Below are 23,084 nucleotides of genomic sequence, written 5' to 3'. Positions count from 1 at the left end.
ATTTCCCATGGACTGTACATCAAACCGGCTAAATCATCATTACTCTAATATTTGGGCTATGAAAGGTACAGTATAGTCAAAAAAGCAGTCAGGTCAAGTTCTCATTTTCGGGCTGCACATCACACTAATTATTTAGTAAGAGTTTTGCCGGATGTTTTTTTAGGCAATCTTTTTATGAATTAATACTGGTGTGTTACTGCAGAATAACTTGGTATTTGCTTTTTTTTCTATTTTTTTTGTGCATGCCTCAGAACATCCTTAAGAGAGGTTATTGTCATAATTCTCCAAGAGCTTAGATTCTCAGGTGCAAATATCTACTCTCGAATATTATTTTCAGGCATCTTAGGTGTGAATTATTCTGTATATCGAAACGGCAAATACATCTTTCGTCTTCTGAGATTTTGCCTGATCATGAGTAGATATTGAAGAATGATAATATTGATTGTAGGGACAATTATACACATGGACGATTAATCGCACACTCTTAAGACTCAGATGTACTATTACGCGAAAACCAAAACAAACTTCGGCCCCCCTGTGTTTTTAGTAGGCGCTGCGGAGAGTATTATAACAAGTATAGTCTTCTAGTTATAAAAAAAATAACATGTCCTTCTAAAGCAGTCACTGTGGCGTCTGTGACTGCATAAGCACAACTGATATCTAAGGTTTTCGGTATTGTGTGAAAGAAAAAATTAAGGTTAGGTGTCTCTTGAGACAATCAACATTAATCAGCTGTAAATAGTCAACGCCTTATACTGTCATTTGTTGAAAGAAAGAGAAGATGCTTTGGTGATAGATTGCACCATGACCCCGTAGTTATTCTGACATAGTGATATACTTTTGTGGCTCTTTTATATACTGGGGTAATAAAACAATATTTATTTCATATTCTTTTTCTTTTCACTATTATTTACTAAATTTTTGTAAAAAAGTTTGTTTTTTTATCATTTTTATACTATAGCAGAGACTTATGATGTTGTGAATATAGTCTATAGCACCTATGGTTTATACTTTAATTAAAACGAGGAAGGAAGTACTGTTACAAGTACTTTCATTTTTTTTTTACTACATATCTGAGTTAAAGTCTATAAAATGTTATTATTTTCAATTTATTATTTTCAATTTATTTTTTTCATTGTCTTTTCTGTTCTTTTTATTTTCACTGGCGCACATTACTAGCCCTTTTCGCTCTTTTTTATTCTTTGAGTTTTGAATCACTTCTGAAGCCTCGTTATGAGAAAAGTGGGGCACGCCATTTCTATCTGAATTGTGGCCAGACAACTTGGCTTCTTATAGTACGTTACAATTCTTGACAAGGAAAGTGAACATTCCTCCAAGTAAGTAACATTGAGCGTAGAGTAAACTTGCAATTTAAGAGAGTTTTATTATAGCCCCTCGTTAGTAAGTAAAGTTTGCTCAAAATTTGATCATGCATGTGGGTGGGGAAGGTAAAAAATGATAAAATCGAAACTGAAAGCTTAAAAACGTATGCTACTGGTGTCATGCTCTCTAACTTCAATTCTATCTTTTAAAAATAACGTCAATTTTAATATTTGATCAGATATAATAATGATATTTTTGCCATTTGTAGGGTAGGATAAGAAAACCAGCAGGGAAAATCATGTCATTTCCACCAAGACCACCAGTGGGTATGCCACCAATGACTGGCATGATGTCTACAGGATACACATTTACACCCATGGGTAAAGAATTTTTCCATTACTTTGTGTATTGAATTGGAATATCCGCTTTTCAAAGTGTCATAAACAGGTCTAGGATTTCATGATATTTATTGACAGTCTGTAAAATTTTGGACGATCCATAATTTTACAGATTTTTTTTATCAGTAAATTTACAGACATGAAGTATGAAAATAGTAGAAGTTGCGTTAGAATTCAAAACCGCAGGTAAAAATGACTTAAGTTTACATATTATGTGAATAAATGTAACAGTATTGTAAGATTCAGAACAATTTGATGACTTTCAATTTTCACTTTTAACAAATCTCAAAATCATCATACAAAGATGAAACTCACCCCATTACCTTTGTAAATATAGACAATCAATATAACAACTTGTCTTAAGCTGTGGATTTTAGTGTTAACTAAAAACAGCAGATTTCACATTGAATATCTGTAAATTTATGGATTAAAAGTCTTTAAATTTCTAGGCTATCTATAAATTTATGGACAGTCCATAAATATGAAATCTTAGTCCTGATAAATGTCCACACAGGGTTCTCACTAGGATTTTCAAAATAGGACTTAGAGTGCTGGGACCTCCGAGTCCAAAATCATGCATATGTTAAAGCCATCTTGTCAGCATTTATGCAGTTGATGATGCAGAGTTAGGGTGGCGCAGCAAACACAAACTAATTTGGCCATCACTTAGCTCTGCAGGACACCAGAACATATGTACTGTCACAAAAGGACCCTCCTTTTTATCTTAGGCTATTATGACATAATGAAATGATAGTCAGTTGACAGGTTATGGTGTGTACTCACTTGCTAGAATATGTATTTATTTTTGTTTACTATCAATAATCATGTTTATGTGTTCTCATTTAGAATGAAGTGTATGCAGAATCCCAGCTTTGAAATCCACGCCTCCGGCTGCAATAAATGTGTAAAGGGTGCTGGATTATGCTTCAATGAGAACATTGGTCTTTTCAAACATTTAAAGTTTATTTCCTTGAAATTTAAGTTAAAAGTATGAGTGCATGGCCTTATTTTGTTGACCCCCTAATTTCTGATTTTTATGAACATTTAGAAGCCAAAATGACCCCCGTGACAAGATTTACAAAATAAAAGTGTATGAACTATGATGTCGTATATGTAGTTATCTATTTATTTATTTGCAGGTATGATGCCAATGGGAATGCAAATGATGCCACCAACAACAGTAAGTAAAAAGGATTTTTTTCTGTAAGGATTTCACCCAACTTGATTAAACATGTATGATTTTCTTTGATTTAATGTTATTTTCCAGTTTTTGTTATGTTTATATTTCATTGAAAATTTAGTCAAAGTCAACATTTCAATATAAATTGTGAATTTTCATTTAAGATTAAACAAATATAACAAAACAGAATTGAATTATATGGCCCTATTTTTGGGACTAAAACAATGTGATAAAAACACTGCCATAGCCTGTTTTTTCATTTACAGGAGTTGTTTGTTTAAATGAGTTTATAATTGAAATATGAGTATATACTATAGTAAAGAAAGAAATAATATCTCAATATATAAAACATGTTGTTTAGCAAGTGTTTTAACCAATACCACTTTTTGTAGATGATCAGACCTGTAGTAACAAATGCAACAGCAACTGTGGTGACAAGACCGAAGAAACAGCTTGTACCTCAAGAAATAGATAAAGATGTAAGTCTAGCTTTGAAGCGCAGTCATGGGAATATGACAGACTGCTGAATATGTATTATCACTTAGCCTACTGGCAGCAATCAACTGAGCCCATGTGACCACTGCATTATTAAGGCTTCTAAAATTGTAAACATTTGCATGATTGCAATAATCGAAATGATACTATATAAACAGTCATACTGCCTTTTCTTTACCATGCATTCCATTATCAACTATATATTTTAACTACCAATGTACTAATTAGAATGGTAAAAGTTTAACTATTGTTTAACTATGTTTTAAAATGGTGAAATTGTAAGTGTGAGTGCAAAAAAGTCATATTTTCACTTATAAGGTATTCCATGTTACTGTCTGGAAATGCACACAAATAATCATTATATCATTATGTTTCAGGATAAGAAGGAAGAGAAACCGCCAGTAACAACAGTATTTGTAGGTAATATAAGTGAACGTGCACCAGATTCCATGGTCAGAACAATGTTACAGGTTTGTCTCTAATCTTTACTAAATAAAAACTAAAATGCCAGTGTAAACCAGTTTGTTTTTAAATGTTTGTTTCAACATAAATAGTATCTTCCAATTCATTAATCTTTTACTTAAAATGTTGAACATACAGATAAACTTAGACAGTTGAAATCTTGAAGAACTTTAAGAATTTGATTTTTATCTGTTTTTTGATAATAATAAAATATTTCTTAATTATTGTTATAGCGTTGTGGAAATGTTATCAGTTGGAAAAGAGTGCAGGGTGCCTCAGGAAAATTGCAGGGTGAGTAACATCTACGCATTTCAAGGAAATGTATTGAGTGCATTGCTTTCTGAATATTTTTAATATTTCTGTAAAATGTTAGTTCAGTGTATTAAATTGTATTTATTAAATTTCAATGATTTGACTAGTGGTATGTGAACATATTTAAAATATTGCATAGTCTTTATCCAATTTAAAGTTGCTGAGTGAAGTTTACAGTATTATTGGAACTTTAAAGTCGAACAAAAAGTGAGAGAAAAAATGGCAATTGTGTAAAGTTTAAATTTTTTCTACAATACAAGGTTCAGATTTCATCTTAAATACTTTCAAAATGGATGTGAAGTATGAAAATAGCAAGTGATTTTATTTTGCATTTGCTTGAAAGCAAATGTATGAGATGAAATCCAAACTTGGTTCATTAAATTTTGTGAGTTAAAGTGACATTATGCTCATATTTTCATATTCAAGTAGAGCTGAATTGACTTTATATTTCAAAAGATTGACTGTCAAAATGGTGTTTAACCAACAGTTGATATTGGAAAATGTTCAGGATAAAATTATAAATCTGCCTAAAATATAAAAAGACTGCACCACTCTTTTTATAAACTTAGCGCTTTAGGTAAATTCTAATGCATATTTACAGAAATTTCATTTGGTTATGTGAGTTATTTATTGTTAATGTGAACTTAATTATAAAATTAAAGGGAAAAATGACAAAATGAAAACTTATTTTGATCTTCACCCGTTCACTCACTATATACCCTTGGATGGGCATAATGTCACTTTAATGAGAAAGTCACTCACAAAATAATTTTGGAAAAAAGTCGAAAAATTCCAACCCTGCTATAATAATGAATTGTTCTGAATTTGTGCATAGTGAATTTTGTGAAATGTAGATGCTTATAAAGTATAATAATTCATTTCAGCATTTGGCTTTTGCGAGTATGAAGATCCAGAAGCCACTCTTAGATGTATGAGATTATTAAATGAATGGGAAATAGCAGACAAGAAACTAGTAGTAAGAACTTTCATATTTACAAATGTGACATCTATGTTGACTGATCAAGCTACTAAATAATAAACTGAACATCAATGATTGACGGCCAAGGTAATTTGAATGGAGGAAAATTAAAGTATTGTACTTGTGAGAAAAGGTTTAAAAAGCTTGGAAATAAATTCCACAGAAAAATCATGTCGTAATCATATTTATTTAGTATCCCAATACTGATCATAAACTGATTTTTTACTGTTATTAGTGAAGAGGTGATCCTGTGCAGGTTCTTCTTTATACATAATGAGAATCCTTTTCTATAGCAAAGTTGAAAGTTTTTTATGCTTATGGAGAGATATTTCTTCTTAAAATATAATGTAATATTACAGAGATGAAAATGAATAAATGTCAAATACATTATTGGAATACTGAGTTGAAACTGACTTGAACTATTGTCAGGTGCACTAAAATTACTCTTTAATGAATCTGCAGGTTAAAGTTGATGCAAAAACAAAAACTCTACTAGATGACTGGAAAAGTAAAAAGAAAAGTGAGGAGTCTAAAGAGGAAAAGGAAAAGAATGGTGATAAAGAAGAGAAAGCAGAAGAAGGGGAGATGAAAGATGACAAAGATTCACTTGATGAGTTTACCCTGAGAGAAGACAGAGTTGCTAAAGCTGGCCTTGATGCAATCATGCGAGAATATGCTTTTGAACTAGCCAAAGAGCCTACAACTGCCAAGACAGTTCATGGTAAAATTGTGTTTTTAAACAAATGTAGATTGCGCATAATTATGGGAGTGTTTTATGTCTAAAAGTATTAGTACTCGGACTGCTAGTTAGGTGGTGTATTGATTTAAAAAAAGCAACATATTTTTTCACTTAAGAAGCCAAAGTATCCTTTACAAATATAGACTTCTGTATATTTACAATAGTAGAATGCCTTTATGGCAGTGCTATCAGTGGGATAGGCTGCTAGTAGATTGTGAAAGTAACATTAAAAGATAAAAGTAGAAATTGGAAAACTTTCTTCCTTTGTATTTTTCAGGAAATATTTGGAATTGCTTTTATGAATATTAGAATAGATTGTAAGAAAACACTAATTATGAAATACCTTTATTGTTTGTTTTTCAGAACCAGTTAGTGAAATCCCTAAAGTTCCAATGCCTCCAATTAAACAGAAGGATGCTTCGCAACTTCGAGATACGGTATACATACTATTTGTGTTGTTGTTGTTTTAGATATGCAAACTGAAAGTTAAGCATTTTATAATTCTGTTTGATTATTCTACATCAATAATAGTTGTATTCCTGCAAATTTTGGTCAGATTTACTTTAAAGCCACATTAAGCGTCAGAAATGATTTTTTTTTTCCCATTACGTAGAAAGGGCAAATGTGTGTTATTTTGAATTTATGGATTTAGAACATGTATGATGCTTTACACTTGAAGAAAATAATTCTGAAATAATTTGTCGGGTAGCGCAATGTAAACAAAGTGGTTGTAAAACTTGTATACAAAATACATAGTTATGGCCAATGAGTAACTTTTTGGTACTGCAACAGGGCACCAAAAAATAAATTAAAACAAAAAATAATAGCATTTTTTCAGGCTTACTGGGCCTTTTATCATTAGCTGCTTTCAGCTGTAGAGCCTTTCTGTACTCATGATCTGTTTGTCATTCATTTGCTGATGCTCTCGATTTTAATTGTGATAAACATGTATTTAACAAATTAAGCATGGTGAAAATAAATTGTTGTATATTGCAGGGTTTAGATGATTTGAATATGGAGGCAGACACCAAGGATCTGATCAATCGTGAAATCCAATCATTTAGAAATCTTCATAAGGTAATTGCAGTTAACATACAGACCTCTTTCCTGTATTTTTGAATACTGCTTGAATTCTTGTATTTGAGTATTTTGATGCTTATCAATATATATTCAAAGCAATTGAAAGTGAATCTGACCTATTCTTGTTGTTTTGAAATAAATTAAATAAATTTAAAAAAAACATTAATGAGCTGCAGCATTGAAAATGTGTTATTTTTTTGTGAGCTTAATATCAAGGATGATTTACTCTTAGATTAGGATATTTACGAAATTGAATTTTGTAACTTAGATTTTTTCCTCTTACAGGAGTGATTATTATTTGAAGAAGTGTCCGCATACATTTTCTGTTTTTAAAATTTGTTGTCAGGAAATAAGAACAGTAAAGTGAAACAAAATTCTTAGCACTTCATTATTGGTAACTGAATTTAACTAAAAAATATAGTTAAAATAACTATTTAAATAATCTATTTAAAATCAGTCTGAAGCCGAAAATATTTTGTTATTTTTCATCAGAAGCATTTTTACTTGGCAGTCACTGCTTAGTCATAATTGATGATGATTTAAAATATAAATTTTACCGTCTGAAGGTCTAATATATCTTGTATTAAAAAATTTCATTATGAACTTTATTAACATATTTGTCAATACTTTTATTATGTATAGATATTTTTTTACCTTGGAAAGTTGGTCTTTATAATTGAAAAAACATGCTTGTTATTAAAATAAAATCAAAATTATAAGAATTTTGTAAAACATAAAATTGGAGTTATTAGTTTACTAGTTTAGAAATGTGACCTTGAAATTAACAGGCTATTGTATTAATTCGATAAAAACTAGATTCTGTCGAAGCCAAAATCAGGCAAGAGTATGATCTTCGTGAAAAGCTGTTAAATTAAAATGCATATCGATTCTGGTAAGTGTTCACTAAGATTATGTTAAACAGTTTAGACACAGGTGCTGGATGACAAAACCAAATGGAACAGGTACTGTGAGAAAAATAAAAATTCAAGTTGTTAAAACTCCATACTAAGCATAGACATTTGCCAATTTTTACATTAAATAGGCCATAACTCTTTGATTTATATGTAAAAGTTATAATCCAAACTAGAATTGAACAAATGTTCACCATTTTCAGACTAATTGCAGCATACACAAGCTGCATAAGTTTGAAAGACTTGATCTTTGTAAGATCTCTTGCCTCCCTTAATACTCTGTCATTTACCAGTCTTTAGAAAAATTACGAATTTATATCAAATTAATTCTTACTTTACAAGATATGGCTCAAAAGCCCCAAGAAAGGTTGACATTGCTCAATGGCCATGAAGAATGAATCATTTAATGAAATCTTTAACAGTAAAAATAATAGTTTCACCATGATTCAGATATCACAATGAAGCTTAAGTAACACATAGGTTATAAATTGTTTCAACATGGATTAATATGTATTAAAATTGTTTCTATTAATCCCAGAAATGATTAAAACTAAATTAGAAATAGGGAAAACTGTTGACTGACACTTCAGGTTTGCAGATTTAAGTATAAAGGTAAGTGCACCTACTGTACTAAGATAGACAATGCCTTTATTCAAATGGAGAGCAGTCTAGGTTAGTGCCCCTACATACAAATTTCCATATATATACATAGAGTGCATTAGTTTATATTGTGTGTTGTGCTTTAGGACAATGTCATACATTAATTTCTGACTATGGTAGTACTTCTATACAAGAACAGTATGATGCTATATTTTCACTGTTCAAAGCATGATTGGTATAATAAGCAGGAAGAACATGTATTGTATATATGTAAGTTAAACTTTGTGGTTTGGATGTTAAGGCTCTTAATGATACATGTGACATTGTCAGTATTAAAAAAAAAACTGTAGAAAAACAAATTTGGAATTAGTTTTTTCTTGAAGATAATTGTTTTAATGTTTGAAGTGTATTATCTCTGGAATTATTTGCCAGAATATTTAGACTCATCTGTTCTTTATATTCATTTATAAGTTAACCCTGCTGAATTGGCTCAGTAGACAACACGGTTATATGATGTCCAGTCTAGCAAATGTCCTTATTTATTATTTAGTGAAAGATAATTAACTGACCAGCACCGATTCTTTTTGGAAAAAAATGGCAGTAATGTTATTATACATTTAAAATGATACAGAATGACCATGATCAGCAGCATGTTTAATTTTACAGAATTTACATCCTCATTCATTTTGTTACCAAAATCCTCCAAAAGTAAATAAAGTCTTTTTAAATAGAGCTGTTCATTTTTCAAGTAAGATACAAAATCAGTATGTTTAAAGCAGAAGGTATTTTTTTTTAAACTGAATATAGGCCTCTTCAAAATAGACACAAATGTTGAGAATTCCATACTGAAACCTGAAAACTCCCCAAATCTATTCTACGTTTTTAAGTATATATATCTTTTTAAGAATAGTACTTTAATGTGCTATATAATCTGAATAAAAAAGAATGTTTCAAAAAAGTTTTGCTAACATTTACCAATTTTCTATTGGTAAACATGCTAAATATTTCCAATTAGAAAGGCATGGGTTGTTGCAGAAAGAAAGAAAAAAGATTGTCATTACCAAATTTTGAAAGCTTGCTATTGTTCTTTTTTCCTTGAAGGAAATTGATAAGGAAAAAAACTATTTTAAATTTTATTTGGAGTTAATCATTAAAATTGTTGACAAAATTTGACTGTTAGGTATTTAGATCCTATGAAATGACTATAAGTAGAAGTGTATGATTTTTAAGTATGACTTATTTTGCGTTTTATATTCCTCACACACTGAAGCTTCAAGCATGTTTCTGGCCTCTGATAAAAGGGTTTGGGTATATTTGGCTTATTTTCAGCAGCTTAAGGAGTGTATGAGAGGGATATAGTATTGGCAGTATCCCCCCAAGTATTACAGTGCAATATATGAGGGTAATCTCGTTTTATAGTGTACCCTACCTGTGGTAAGTCAGACTATGCATGTATATGTACTGGATGGTGATCTATCATTTTCATTCCATGTGATTTTATAAAGGTTCTCTACCATTTCTGTCAACTTGTTCGTTATTTTGCAATGCACACAGTGTGATCAAAACCAAACTAAATTGTTTCTTTTTGATACCCTTGATCAGTCTTATGGTGTCATAAATATTGGATTTTTTGTTTTGAATACTCATTAGATAGGAGCTTGCCGATTTGTATTTAAGTTATTGAAATGTTAAAGTTGTAAAAGTCTGTTTTTGATATGTTTTGGTATACAGTAAAAACCAGCTTTGCGACCACCCTGAAGACCCCAACACGATAAGATTTTTTTTTCAGGCCCTATTTTCCTTCCTTATTTCAAGGGTCACAAACCCCTATATCTAGACCACCCCTTAATTCCATAACATGACCAGTTAATTTGTAAATCATGTACATTTGTTAACAAGTAAATATGACCGCAGGCACTTTCTCTCCTAGATGTGCATCTATATTGCTGAAATTCTTTTGACATATGATGTAAACAACAGTTGGCGTAGTTTTATACTTTACGGTATAGGTGTATGTTAGTTTGTATAAAACTATATAAAATATAATTTCACACCTTTAATTTAATGATTTTTGGATTAGAATGTTTAAATAGTGAACAGAAAACTGTAGGAAATTATTTTAAGAGGTGTTGCCCCTATCATTATCTCTTTGTTCCGTATTTTTAAACAAACACAAACATGATGTGATAAAGTTTCTGAAGTTGTAATCACCGATGAAAACTGAAAGATAATTAAAGATTTAATTGGTCGGTGTGTTTTGTTGTTTTTATTTTTGTTTTTCAAAATTGTTTGTTATTCCCTTTTCTTGTAAAAATGATTTGATTTTAATATCGCAATAAAAAATAATAAAAAGTTAATGCATTGTGTCTTCTCAAAAGAGAGAAATTTAAAAATGTTGTCCAGAAAAATACATGTACAAAGTCGATGTGTATAAAATCCTGTAAATCTCATGCCTTATATATCTGTCTGACCAAACTCATTAATGAGACCAACCCACCAGAACAGATATGCAAAGTCTCTTCAGTGGTCTCATTAGCGTGTTTTTACTGTACTTTACCACAATATATTCTTTAACTACAAATTTTAAGTAGTATTAATATTGAAAAGAAACAAAATGCAATAATTGAAACAAAAAACATCACAAAAATTGTTTCAGTAAGGTAACTTATAATCATGTTCAGTGCATTCTTGAAATGGTATAGAGCCTTGTATTTTCTTGGTCTTTTATAAATACTTTCTATTTGTCTATGATTGGAAAATTGTGCAGTTATGTTTTTAATACAGTCAAACTTTGATACTCTAGTGCTCTTACTGTCAGTATAAAAATATATGTAAGGAGTGATCAATCCTTAATTGCCTTTTTTTTTAGAAAAAAAAAAATCTCATTTCCGGTGTCAAGTTCATTTTTGATCTGTGATAGTATTTCATCACTGCCCATATAATTTATTTAAATTCCAAGGTTTGACTGTGTTAATATCCTATATGAAAATCCAAGGCTTTCTTCCATCAAACTATTTTTCAAGTTTTGTTTTCACGAGTATATCGTTTTTCAATAAATGAAAAGAGTTTTTTTCAAACAGATTAGAAAAATGTAACAGTTTGGAAGGAAGCCTTTGCAAAAGGGACATTGGTTTAAATCCTTAAATTGCTTCCTATTCATCAAGATTAACATTTTTGTAAATGTTTCAGGACATTGAGGATGCTGAAGCAGAAAAAGAAAGAGAGAGAGAACGAGAAAGAGAATTTACTAGAGAGAAAGAGCGGCGTATGGCTGAAGAACGACGGAGGAAAGAAAAGGAACGAGAAGCCCAGCGGGTCAAAGAACTGGAACTGTATGAAGAGAGAAGGAAAGCCAGCAAGAGAAGGGAGAGTAGAAGCAGGTCAAGGTCGAGGTCAAGTTCTCGTGGGAGGTCATCCAGAAGGTCAAGGTCTAGAGAAAGAGAGAGAGAAAGGGAAAGGTAAAGTTTTTCAATTGCAATTAACCTTAAGCAAAATATGTCATTTTCTATGTAAATTTAAGCTGGCAAGTTCCTTTTAATTCAATTTTCCAAAGAAAAGAAGTTATTGTCATTACCCTCTTGACGAATTACTGCTATCAGCATCAATTAAGGTCTATTTTCTAAGAAACCAGCTGAAGTTCTGACTTCAAACTTGTACTTACTCATTCTGAAAATATGATGCCATATCAAAAGGGCAGATATTCCAAGATTATCTTTTGCAGAGTTATGCCCCTTTTTTGACTTGCATAATTTTTTTTGCCTTCAACAAAATTTTCTTGGTTGAGCTATTTGTTAATATCTGTCTCGGATATTCATTCTGTTTAAGTACTTGTTTACTTACAAGTGTGGGATTTTTTTATATATATAAAACTGTTATTATGTGATACAGGGACAGAAGGGCTAGAGATAGAGAGCTAGAAGAAGAGGAGGAGGCTTATGAGAGAAGAAAAATGGAAAAGAAAATCAGAGAAAAAGAAATAGCCTATCAAGAGGTTGGTATTTTGTATCTATATGTTTTTATTTCTTTTGAACTTGATAATGTAATTATAGAGAAAAAGAAATAGCCTATCAAGAGGTTGGTATTTTGTATCTATATGTTTTTATTTCTTTTGAACTTGATAATGTAATTATACTCCTTCAAATTAGGACTGGCTTGACTTTATTGATAAGGCTAATCACTGTCAGTTTTAGTTAAGTAAAAGCTACTTTATTTACTCCTTGATTTTGGCTTGTAACTTCCAAAATGTAATGTGTTTCCTTCTTTAAGTAACTTTCATTGTAAGAGAATTTGTAGGCTCTGACTTCCAAATTTTGGAACTTAATGGAAGCCATGCTAGTGTGATAAAATTCATAGTCTAGAGCATAGTCACATAGCATCACTTAGTAGAGCTCTACTAGTCACTTTTGATTCCTCAAGATTATTTGCATTAAGGCGTATTTTGCCATGTCTTTTGCAGTAGACTTGTTTGTGTAAGTGCTGACTATCATTCCATTATTTAAACTGAGATGTATTTCAGCAGTTTATCTAAACAAACATGTGTATAAACTCTAATTTGTTTTTTACCGACGTTTTTTTGAGTATCAGTTCAAGATATCCTTAAATCACCAACTGATTCAAGTAAATAAATATATATCTTTTTTGTTACACAGAGATTGAAAAACTGGGAGGCCAGAGAAAGGAAGAAGGCTAGAGAATATGAAAAAGAGAGGGAGAGAGAAGATGAAAGGAAAGCAGAAGAAGTAAGTTTTTTTCCCCAGATAAATGTTTTAAGCATTTACAAAATTTTTATAGTGTTTTCTATTATGCTAGCTTAATGATTATCATAGGATCTACATAATAATTGTCTGAAATAATGAACATTGGTTTTTTTCAATTTTTTCATTTCCATGAAGTTGGACAATTGTATCATTCACTTCAGAGTTCAAATTCACTCATCATCTGAGTCAGTATTTATTATATTTGCTCAATCCAGAAATGAATTTATCTAGAAGAACTATGTTTGAAATAGATAATCCTGTAGTTTTAACGTAACTGAACATTATACTTACATATAAATGATATTTGCCAAAATATGTTACACATAGGGAAACCAAGAGCTGGAATGACAAAAATAATATTATTATATGCCTTGTCTTATTAATGTTTTATGTTTTGGATTTTTAGGGGCGTGAAGCTAGGCGGTTACGAGAGTTTCTTGAGGATTATGATGATGAAAGAGATGATCCAAAATTTTACAAGTATGTAAACTTAAAATGCTAAAATATGAGTTTTAATAAGCATTATCCTAATTACTAAATATTCTTAGGTTGATGTTTATAGTTTACACGCCCGGCAAACTGTCGCTCCACTTCAAAATTGTGGTGTACGGTAAAACGAGCGAACGGCATTTCCGAGATAGAGTGGAAGGCCGATTTAAACGCCTAATTGTAAGTATTGTTTATGTTTTTGTCTTCTTATTTATATAAGTTGTATTTTTTCGAAAAACGGAAAATGTGGTTCCGTGTAGGATTGATTTAGGCTTCCAATTATCTAAGCTGTTACAAAAAGAAAATTATATTAAGCCCAGGAGAACTTTTTTCCCTGACGAAGCGAACGATGATTTGTAGAATATTGAACTTCCCAACCATAGAAATGCCATACCTTTCGGATTTCAATATTCTACAAATCATTGTTCGCTTCGTCAGGGAGAAAAGTTCTCCTGGGCTTAATATAATTTTCTTTTTGTAACAGCTTAGATCATTAGAAGCCTAAATCAATCCTACACGGAACTACATTTTCTGTTTTTCGAAAAAATACAACTTAAATAAATAAGAAGACAAAAACATAAACAATACTTACAATTAGGCCTTTAAATCGGCCTTCCGCTCTATCTTGGAAATGCTGTTCGCTAGTTTTACCGTACACCACAATTTTGAAGTGGAGCGACAGTTTGCCGGGCGTGGTTTACAGAAACATCATAATTTTCCAATGAAAAGCAATGTTACGAACATACAGTATTATTCTGATATAAGGGCACCTGAGGTCTCTCTTCACCAGTAAAATGGAATTTCCGAATAACCTTTACAGTGTCTGTGACTTGAAACAAACAATTACATAATTTTTATGAAGTGATATGAAAGTGATTTGTGCTTTATGTACATGTCTGTTTGTTTTGTTTTTTTCTCAGGGGCAGTGCACTAGAGCGTAGATTAAGGGAAAGGCAAAAGGAAAAAGAGGTTGATTCTAGGGATAGAGCAAAGGAGAAAGAAGAGTTAGAAGATATTAGAAGAAAGTTGCTAGAGGAAGGTCATCCAGATCTTGAAGCTGAAATGGCAAAGGTAAATTTTGTACATAATTACAAGGTCATTAGGGGTGGAGTGCGGTGGGTGCCTTGAAAAAACACACTGTATTATCATGTTGGTGCAAGATTTAAAGTGATAATGCTACCAGGTTTGTTCATTTTGTTATCCAGGAAGAAATAGGTGACATGTGTTTTAGCAGGTACTGAAGTTTTGCTCCTTGATATGTTTACCAATGATAGATTTCAAATTAATATTATGATGTTTTGTTGTTGTTTGTTTTTTTGAAGAAAAAGAAACCCCCACAAAAAGCCCCAAACAATATCAGTGTCTGAATAATAGTGTTATTGGGATCATACAAATGGAATTCATTGCTAATATTTTCCTTGGAAGTTAATTTTGTGTTTGAATGACATTTCATGATTTGTGCTTCATCATTTCATGTAACTTTATTCATCAAAAACTGTTGTATGTGAAGCCTAGCAGGGCATTAAAACATTAACAATACATTTGTTATTTGCTAATAGTTGCCTGAGGTCTTACATCAGGTCAGATATAACCTGGCATTATACTTAAGTGAGATCTTCTTCAATTGTTTGTCAATGTCTTTTCATTTTAAACCCATTAAAAAGAGCTTTACTTAAATTTCAGATTGAAAGAGAGCGAGAGGAGCATTTACGTCCTATGTTACAAATCAATGACAACATCGCCCCACATTCCCCATCAGAAAGCTCTAGTGAAGATGAGCACCCTGCTAGTCCGCCTAGACAGGAATCTGAAGAGGAGAGTCATGAAAAGTTTCCAGCTTTACCGAACATGAAACCAACCCTTCAGCCAGTAGACGAGTCATCACAGTCAGCCAGCGAAGTTTATGCTGATGATGAGGCATCAAGGATGAGTATAGGTCACAGTGAAGATAGCCAGCAACCAATGTATGGACCAAATGCCCGTGATGATTCCAGACTTGGCTTTGGTGCTATGAAGTTTAGTGCAAATGTATCCGGTAAGAGTTTTATACCACGTTAAAATTACAGTTTATGTTATTTGTCATATTTGTATATTCTAAATTATGTTGTAAAGTTTAATCTCCTGTTTCCAACAGAACAAGATAAATAACTTGTAGTTGCAAATATTTTTGTATGTTTTTTTTTTGTAATTTAAGCAAACATTTTACATTATCATTTGTTTGGTAATAGATGCTAATAAAAGATCTTAATGAGTTTAAAGGCTATGAAAGTATAAAATGTTATGTTTACAGTTTATTTATAGATGGTTCTATATTTAAGTCTTAACTAGGTTTATTTTTGTTACAAGGTCCAAACTCCCCAGTAGAGCAAACGTCTGGTAAGAGAAAGAAGCTGACAGTAGGTGATGTATTTAATCAGGATGATGATGATTCTCTAGATGGGTCTAAGAAACGTAAACTTGTACCACTTGATTACGGAGATAGTGGTGATGATAGTGCTAGTGGCCTAGAGGGGAAAAAAGCCACAAGTGCAGAAGAGAAACGTGCCAAGATAAAAACATTAATAGAAAATATTCCAACTGCCAAAGATGAATTATTTGCATTCCAGCTGGACTGGAGGATAGTTGATCAGGTTTGTAAAACTAATTATTCTGATGGAAGAATTATCAAATGATGTGTTAGTCTGAGAAATTTGAACATAAGGAACTTTCTGACTTGTTGTATGGGTTGTTACCTGTCTTTGCTTAACTGATACCTTAAATTTTAGATGTTTTGAGTGGACCATGCCTTTTATTTTGTTAGAATCCTCAAGTAAAAGTATACAAGATTTTATCACTTTTCGTCAAATTGATAACTGGAATATTTGATTTTACATTCAATTATTATGAAATATTTTGAATTTTACATGCTTTGATTTGTAATAAGGTTCTGGTGTTAAAATAAAATTGTTTCTTTTCCACTATACAAGTTTGTTTAATTTATGTGTACAAGTTGTTTAATTTACATGTTGACAAGTTTTTTGATTGTTCTGTTAAAGTGTTGATGACAGTTAATAATGTTAAGAGTATTTTTTTCAGAGTTTAATGGATAAGCGTATTAAGCCATGGGTTAACAAAAAGATTATAGAATATATAGGAGAGGAGGAACCAACGTTAACAGACTTTATATGTCAGAAGGTGATGGCACAAAGTCCACCACAAAATATACTCAATGATGTAGCTATGGTAAGTTGATTGTCGTAAAATTTTCATGATATTGGACATATTTCCCAAGTGGATCAATTTTTAGTTGAGTAGTAACAGTTTTCTGTATACCATGGACAAGAATAAATTAGAATCTCCCATTGATGAAATCTATCAAGCTGGTTTCAGAAATGTTTATATAATATGTGACAAAAATATAGATATTCATTTGAGTTTGGTGTTCAATCTGGTGTTCAATATGTTAATTCATGACTATTTCTATCTTGTGAGAAGTAGGCAGTTCTCAAAACTGTTTAGCACTGGTACAAAATGCAGGAACACTTGTTCTGTAAATTGCCTTTTAGAATATGAGTATTTTGGTGTTCTGTTTTAAGTGAATTAGTCCATAGAATAAGGTAAATAATTATGTTGATAGTATTGTGAATAATATGTGACAACTACGGTATGAAATAATTTCATATGGATGTTGATAGTATATGTGAGATAGATAAGGTAGATGATCTTATATGTCATATCTTTTTATAACCGATAAAAGATTGTTCAAGAACAAATATCATCATATAAATGTTCATACTGTATCACTTAAAACTTATCTTATCAACATTTTCTTTTCAAGAAATACTTTATAAGAATACCCAAATGAAACTTTTTTATCATTTTTTGAATATTTAAATTTGAAATTTGTCCCCATTGTAGACCAATCCATTTTTAATGGTGCCCCAATTAAAATCAAAAAATTGGGGATACTGTTTTCCCTGTATTTCGGGTACTGGATGAAAAAAGGGGAAGATTTTGTAGTGAAAAATTTTGGTTTCTAGTGAAACGAAACAAGGCCAAAAAAAAGCGGGAAACTATTTGAAATAATAAAAACCAAACTGTAGTTTAAACCCATGTACAGGTCTGTGTATATATATATTTTGGATTCGTTTTAAATTTTGTAATAATGTGTCAGCTGGAAGCCGGTTCTTCCATGATGAAGGTAATCAGATAGACGATCGTTGTCAGTTTTTGATATCATTAACTGCTGATGTCAAAATCTGTGATAATAAGATCATTGTCGGATCTTTATCATAAAAGTATAAGATTTCTTGCAGGACACCTGGTCCTTAGCCAATGAAAGTTACTGATAGATTTACTTCTAATAAAATCAAAATCTTGGATTTTGACAGAAGTTCTGAAAGTTGGAAGTGTTGAGAGTTTGCAATATGTGCTGATCGTTGGAAAGTTCATTAAACATTTCATCTGTAGATAAATTCATATGCTGGTGCTTGAAGTACAATTAAGATGAAATTTTCATAGTGACAAGAATTTAACAAAGTGATAATTGATGAAATAATTGTCTTTGAAGAGTTTTACTATACTATGCTGGGAAGCTATTTCAGCTTCTTAGTCTCTCATAAATAAGGAGTTCTGTGAACTCGGTAGTAACATGTGCATAAAACACAATTTTAAATGAATTAGTGGCTGCTGATTGTGGTCTTTTTGTAAACTGTTATGTTTATTTAAATATATATGTATTGAAGATATGCATAAAAATAACTTTATTGTGCATTTGTATGAAGCATAAAACATGCTATAATATACATATAGTACCCAAATAATAGGTGAATGTAATTGATTACAATTTCTAATTTTTTCTTCTTTTTTTTTTCATTTTTTGTTGGTTGTTTAACATTGCATGTTATAGGGGTAAATTATTTAGTACCAAACAAATTATGGCAATTTTTAATAATGATATTCATTTGTTGTTCATTTTGAAAACTATGAATAAAATGTATATAAAATCATTTAATTTTGTCTATAGCTCCTTTCCACATGAAAGTAGATTATCAAGTGTTCAATTGGCATGTGATGAAAATGTATGTGAAATTTATACTATGTAGTGGTAAAGAAAATTAAGCTTCCTATATAATGTAATGGGCCATGGCATAAATATGTTTGATATATCAATTCTGCCATTTGATTGAAATTTATACACTGGTATGGAGATTGAATTTATCATTATACTGAAAATGTACAAGTGACTGAATTTGATCAGGTATCGAATTTGATCATAATAGAAATGTGGTCTTAATCAGTCCATACTTGTTGTTTTTGCACTTAACCGTCATCAACTAGCAATATAAAAAATTGGAAAAGTGAAGAAAACCCGGAGATTAGAAAAGACATGACTGTTTTCCACTTTAAGATCGGGGAAAAAAAAACTACATGTACTTTTAAAATTGCCTCACTTTTTTTACCGGATAATCGCATGCCTTTATTACCCTGAAGAAGAGTTTCCTTTTCAGTGTTCTACAATAAAATTTGCTACTAATATGAGAAATGTCATCACTACATTTTCATTTCATACAAAATGCTTTAAAATACGCATACAGGCACAGTTGCATGGAATAAAACTAGTTTGTAATATACGCGGACAGATTGAGAATATTTGCATAAAAAGTCGAGCACCTGCGTCTGTCCCTGTCAATGTGGAAATGGATGGTAGACTTTAAGAGTAGCAAGGAGAACATGTCCTAGAAGTCCTGTGACTACTCTCAACATACAAAATAGTCTCCGGAGTCCACAACAGGGGACTGCTGACAGACGTATTACAGAAATTGATGCATGAAATGGTTTTCTATTTTTCAAAAAAAAGAAGAGAGTAATTTAGAAAAAGCAAACTCGACCCTTTGGGGTTCTTGACATTCACACAAGATTAGACAGGATTTATCCTATCCGAATTGTTAACAAATTCTGAATTTCTGCATAGGTTTGTGACTAAGACACCTTGATACATCATTTTCACCCATATTAACAACAGTTGGAAGCACCTTTGCTCAAGTCAAACGCAGGTTTTAGACACAAATGGTATTCTCATGGTAAATTATCTCGTACAGGGGCTGTCGGAAAATAGTGAGCATCATGCATCCTGTAGAAAGTTCCAATCAAACGCCGTGGGAAACAAAAAAGCGCACATGTGTGGGCAAAACGATGCAATTTCCAAACTCACAACCGTTCAAATCAAGCGAAACACTGATGAGTATTGAGTTAATTCAGCTGCTCTGCAAGGCATATGACAGGCGTATTAATAATTTGAGTCCCTCACGTCAAAAGGTAATAATACAAAGTAATGGACGTGAGCAAACTGATTTTGTAAAGGTTACAAAACATGTGCAAGCAATGGTCATGCAAGTTTCACATGTACAAAAAATCAGTCCTAGTATTACCTCATTTCAAATAATGTCTTTCCATTTTATATTTAATATATAGCTCAAAACGATCAAAATACCATTGTGGTGTCAGTACAGTACGTGTACTAGTATTTAAATTTCAAACAATCTCACTGTATAGTGTCTACTAATGAGACATAATGTTCCCTTATAGTAGTAAATGGTGTTTCTTATAAGTATGGTAATGGGAGCTTACACAAAAAGCAGCTTTCGTTGTCGAGTACAGACCCCCGGACAAGTTCTTGGTTTAAATATTTTTTTTAACCCTCGATTGCAAACACAAGTTCTTGAAAACTTCCCATTAATCCACTTTCGGGGGCTGCTTTCGGGAAACCAACCATTTACTAAAAACCAAACCGTACTTGTGCCCATAAAAAAGGCCCCAGGGTTTGTGCAGTAACCTTTTGACCCTTGGATTGGAGGCAGACCCCTTTTAACCTTTTTGGCCACTTTCTTTGTCCCCAGTCATCCCCTTTAAATGGGGAACCAACCCAGCGAAAGCTGCTTTCGTCGTCCCTTAAGGGGCGGATGGACCTTCGGTAAGCATACATACATGCATACAACTAAATGATTTTAATCCCCAAATATAAGTTTAAATTACACAGTATTATACAAAAGAATTAAATATCGAATATTTTATATAAGTAATCTGTATTTAGGGTGATGATTTTATATAATACGCACCAATGAATCCTTCAGCAGATAGGCATCTCGATTGGAATTTTGTCCGCCGATTTTTTAGCTCGAAGGCAAATTCCAAAAAATATTTCAATAATGGTTTGTATCGTTCTGCGGTAAGATTTGTGAAAATAAAACCAGTTTTGAGTCCGTTTCTTCATACGCATTATATACTGAAACAAAAAAGAAACTTTCTCCAAGTTTGAATGTAGATATGTTAGTACAGTTTTTCAATCCTTTTGAAACTCGATTTTTACGTTGAATAAACATATCGGGCTTTTATACGGGGATTAGCTGACCGATTTTGCAAACAAAACGAATTTTACAAGCTACTTCATGTATATATGTGTGTACATCTAAGTGGTACCCTTGAACAACTGGCACATACTTTGCGAAAGTTTCTTTTTTGGTTCAGTATCTGTTTTAGACACACTAGAACGCACGCATCCACATAAAAATATAATAGTCCGAATAATGCTTTATGTCTTAAATAGTATAAGCATCTTGAAATTTTATAAAAAGAAACAAATACTTTTCATGACTTGGGATTACGTTTGAACGTCTATAATTAGTTGATATAGATAAAATTAGTGAAATAGGTCGATATCTTTAAATTGATAAAATTGTCAGAATACAATATACATTCTTTTGTCATTAAACGTGAAACTCGTGACAGTATAAACCAAACATGAACTTAATTTTCTCAACGAGGACTTGAAGTTGTTCAGCTTAAAAGAAAAGAGCCGTGTCATGACAAAGCCAACATAATGGGTTTGCGACCAGCATGGATCCAGACCAGCCTGCGCATCCGCGCAGTCTGATCAGGATCCATGCTTCTCTACTTGTAATAGAGTTTGTAAGCGAACAGCATGGATCCTGATCAGACTGCGCGGATGCGCAGGCTGGTCTGGATCCATGCTGGTCGCAAACCCATTATGTTGGTTTTGTCATGACATGGCTCAATTTCTTTTAAGCATACACTTATTGTGAATTAATCATGTTGTAAATAAAGTAAACATTTCAGTTTACAGTTCAGTTTGTAAAGTTGCGATTATGGTTTATCTTAATCTATAAAATCAGTTAAATTTCAACTGATGAAATGAAGATTTTATTGTCGGAACGAAGTTTTTTTATTTATTATTTTTTTTTGCGGATCAAAGTTTGCGTAACGAAATAAGCATTATTTTATTGCAATAATCAAAATAGTATTACTACTGCATTTTTTTCACAATAAACAGACATTTAAGTAAAATATTTTGAACGTAGAAAAGGGAGTTGTTGTAATTGTAATGTTATTAGCGATAAGTTGTTGGCAAAATGGATTTTTTGTCTTTGCGCAAGTTTTGTTGTCTCGTATGCTTTCCAGTGGCTTAATCAAACTGAATTATTTGACCAAATATTAGACAAATATTTGACGGTGTCGAAGAGATTGTTGAATTTTTTATGTTATTTTAGGAAGACTAGCTAGTGGTATAACCCAATCAGGAGGTCGTGCTTTCAAATCCCATCCCACAAGTGGTTAGGTTCACTTTCGACTTCCATAATCCTCACTGTTGCAATTACTGGTTATGGAAGCAGTCAACTAGCTTTACTTAAAGCGCATGTCTTGGTTCCAAATGACGGGCACAGACATTTGGCGTTGCCGCTCCAAACGCCTTCAAATCTAAATAAATTCAACATAATTTGTCAATCCCAGCGCATAAAACTTTATCGTATTTACAAATAAAACCTAATATAGTTCTACGTTTTTTTAAAAATCACATTACAACGTCTTATACACGTCTGTGATAATGAGGTTTTGAAATAAATGGAAAATATGTGTGTACAGTCTATGCTTATCGGGGGTCGATCCACCCTTAAGGCAAAAAACGCAGCTTTCGCATCAGACGCTGTCGGGTATGGATCCTGGACATGTCACAAGTCATGCCCTTAAAAATGAAGCTCTGGTTTTTGTTTGTTTTGGCCATCACGTGTACTTCAAATCTTATGCCGATCCCCTGTGCCTCTCAACGACGTGCACATAACGAGAGAAGAGAGAGTAAAAATGAAAATGGGAAAACAAATCACGGATTTTAATTATGTACAGTCCGTGAACAAACAAACATTTGTATAGTTATTACGTGTTGGCTAAATGAAAATCAAACTGGTAAGCAATTTCACCAATCGTTTAAGCAGATTTACTATAAATAAAGCTGTTTTGTTGGCAATATATTGTCCGGATTTTTAAAAACGGCATGAAACGGATTTTATTCCGTATATATTTTCATG

The 23,084-nt window shown here is 31.9% G+C and overlaps 1 protein-coding gene across 2 annotated transcripts; it reads left to right on the top strand.

Annotated features, from left to right (window-relative positions):
* The first annotated feature begins 1,196 nt into the window (after positions 1-1,196).
* On the top strand, positions 1,197-16,975 carry LOC132715751 (RNA-binding protein 25-like). 2 transcript variants are annotated; one of them, XM_060698813.1, is made up of 18 exons: positions 1,197-1,337; positions 1,592-1,703; positions 2,861-2,901; positions 3,294-3,380; positions 3,774-3,866; positions 4,092-4,149; positions 5,055-5,146; positions 5,612-5,870; positions 6,252-6,325; positions 6,885-6,965; positions 11,669-11,937; positions 12,368-12,470; positions 13,129-13,218; positions 13,643-13,716; positions 14,646-14,796; positions 15,409-15,760; positions 16,072-16,355; positions 16,801-16,975. In XM_060698813.1, the coding sequence occupies exons 2-18, from the start codon at positions 1,622-1,624 to the stop codon at positions 16,954-16,956; spliced, it is 2,346 nt and encodes a 781-aa protein (XP_060554796.1). In that variant the 5' UTR covers positions 1,197-1,337; positions 1,592-1,621; the 3' UTR covers positions 16,957-16,975. The 2 variants fall into 2 exon arrangements, with proteins under 2 accessions (XP_060554796.1, XP_060554797.1); XM_060698814.1 differs by having other exon boundaries at positions 1,287-1,341; positions 1,597-1,703.
* Positions 16,976-23,084: the final 6,109 nt, after the last annotated feature.

The sequence above is a fragment of the Ruditapes philippinarum genome, unplaced genomic scaffold, assembly GCF_026571515.1.
Source record: "Ruditapes philippinarum isolate M1 unplaced genomic scaffold, ASM2657151v2 ctg1998_1_1_1_1, whole genome shotgun sequence".
In the NCBI taxonomy this organism is placed as follows: Eukaryota; Metazoa; Mollusca; class Bivalvia; order Venerida; family Veneridae; genus Ruditapes; species Ruditapes philippinarum.
The sequence above is the reverse complement of the archived record's forward strand: the minus strand, read 5'-3'. Positions and strand labels throughout refer to the sequence as shown.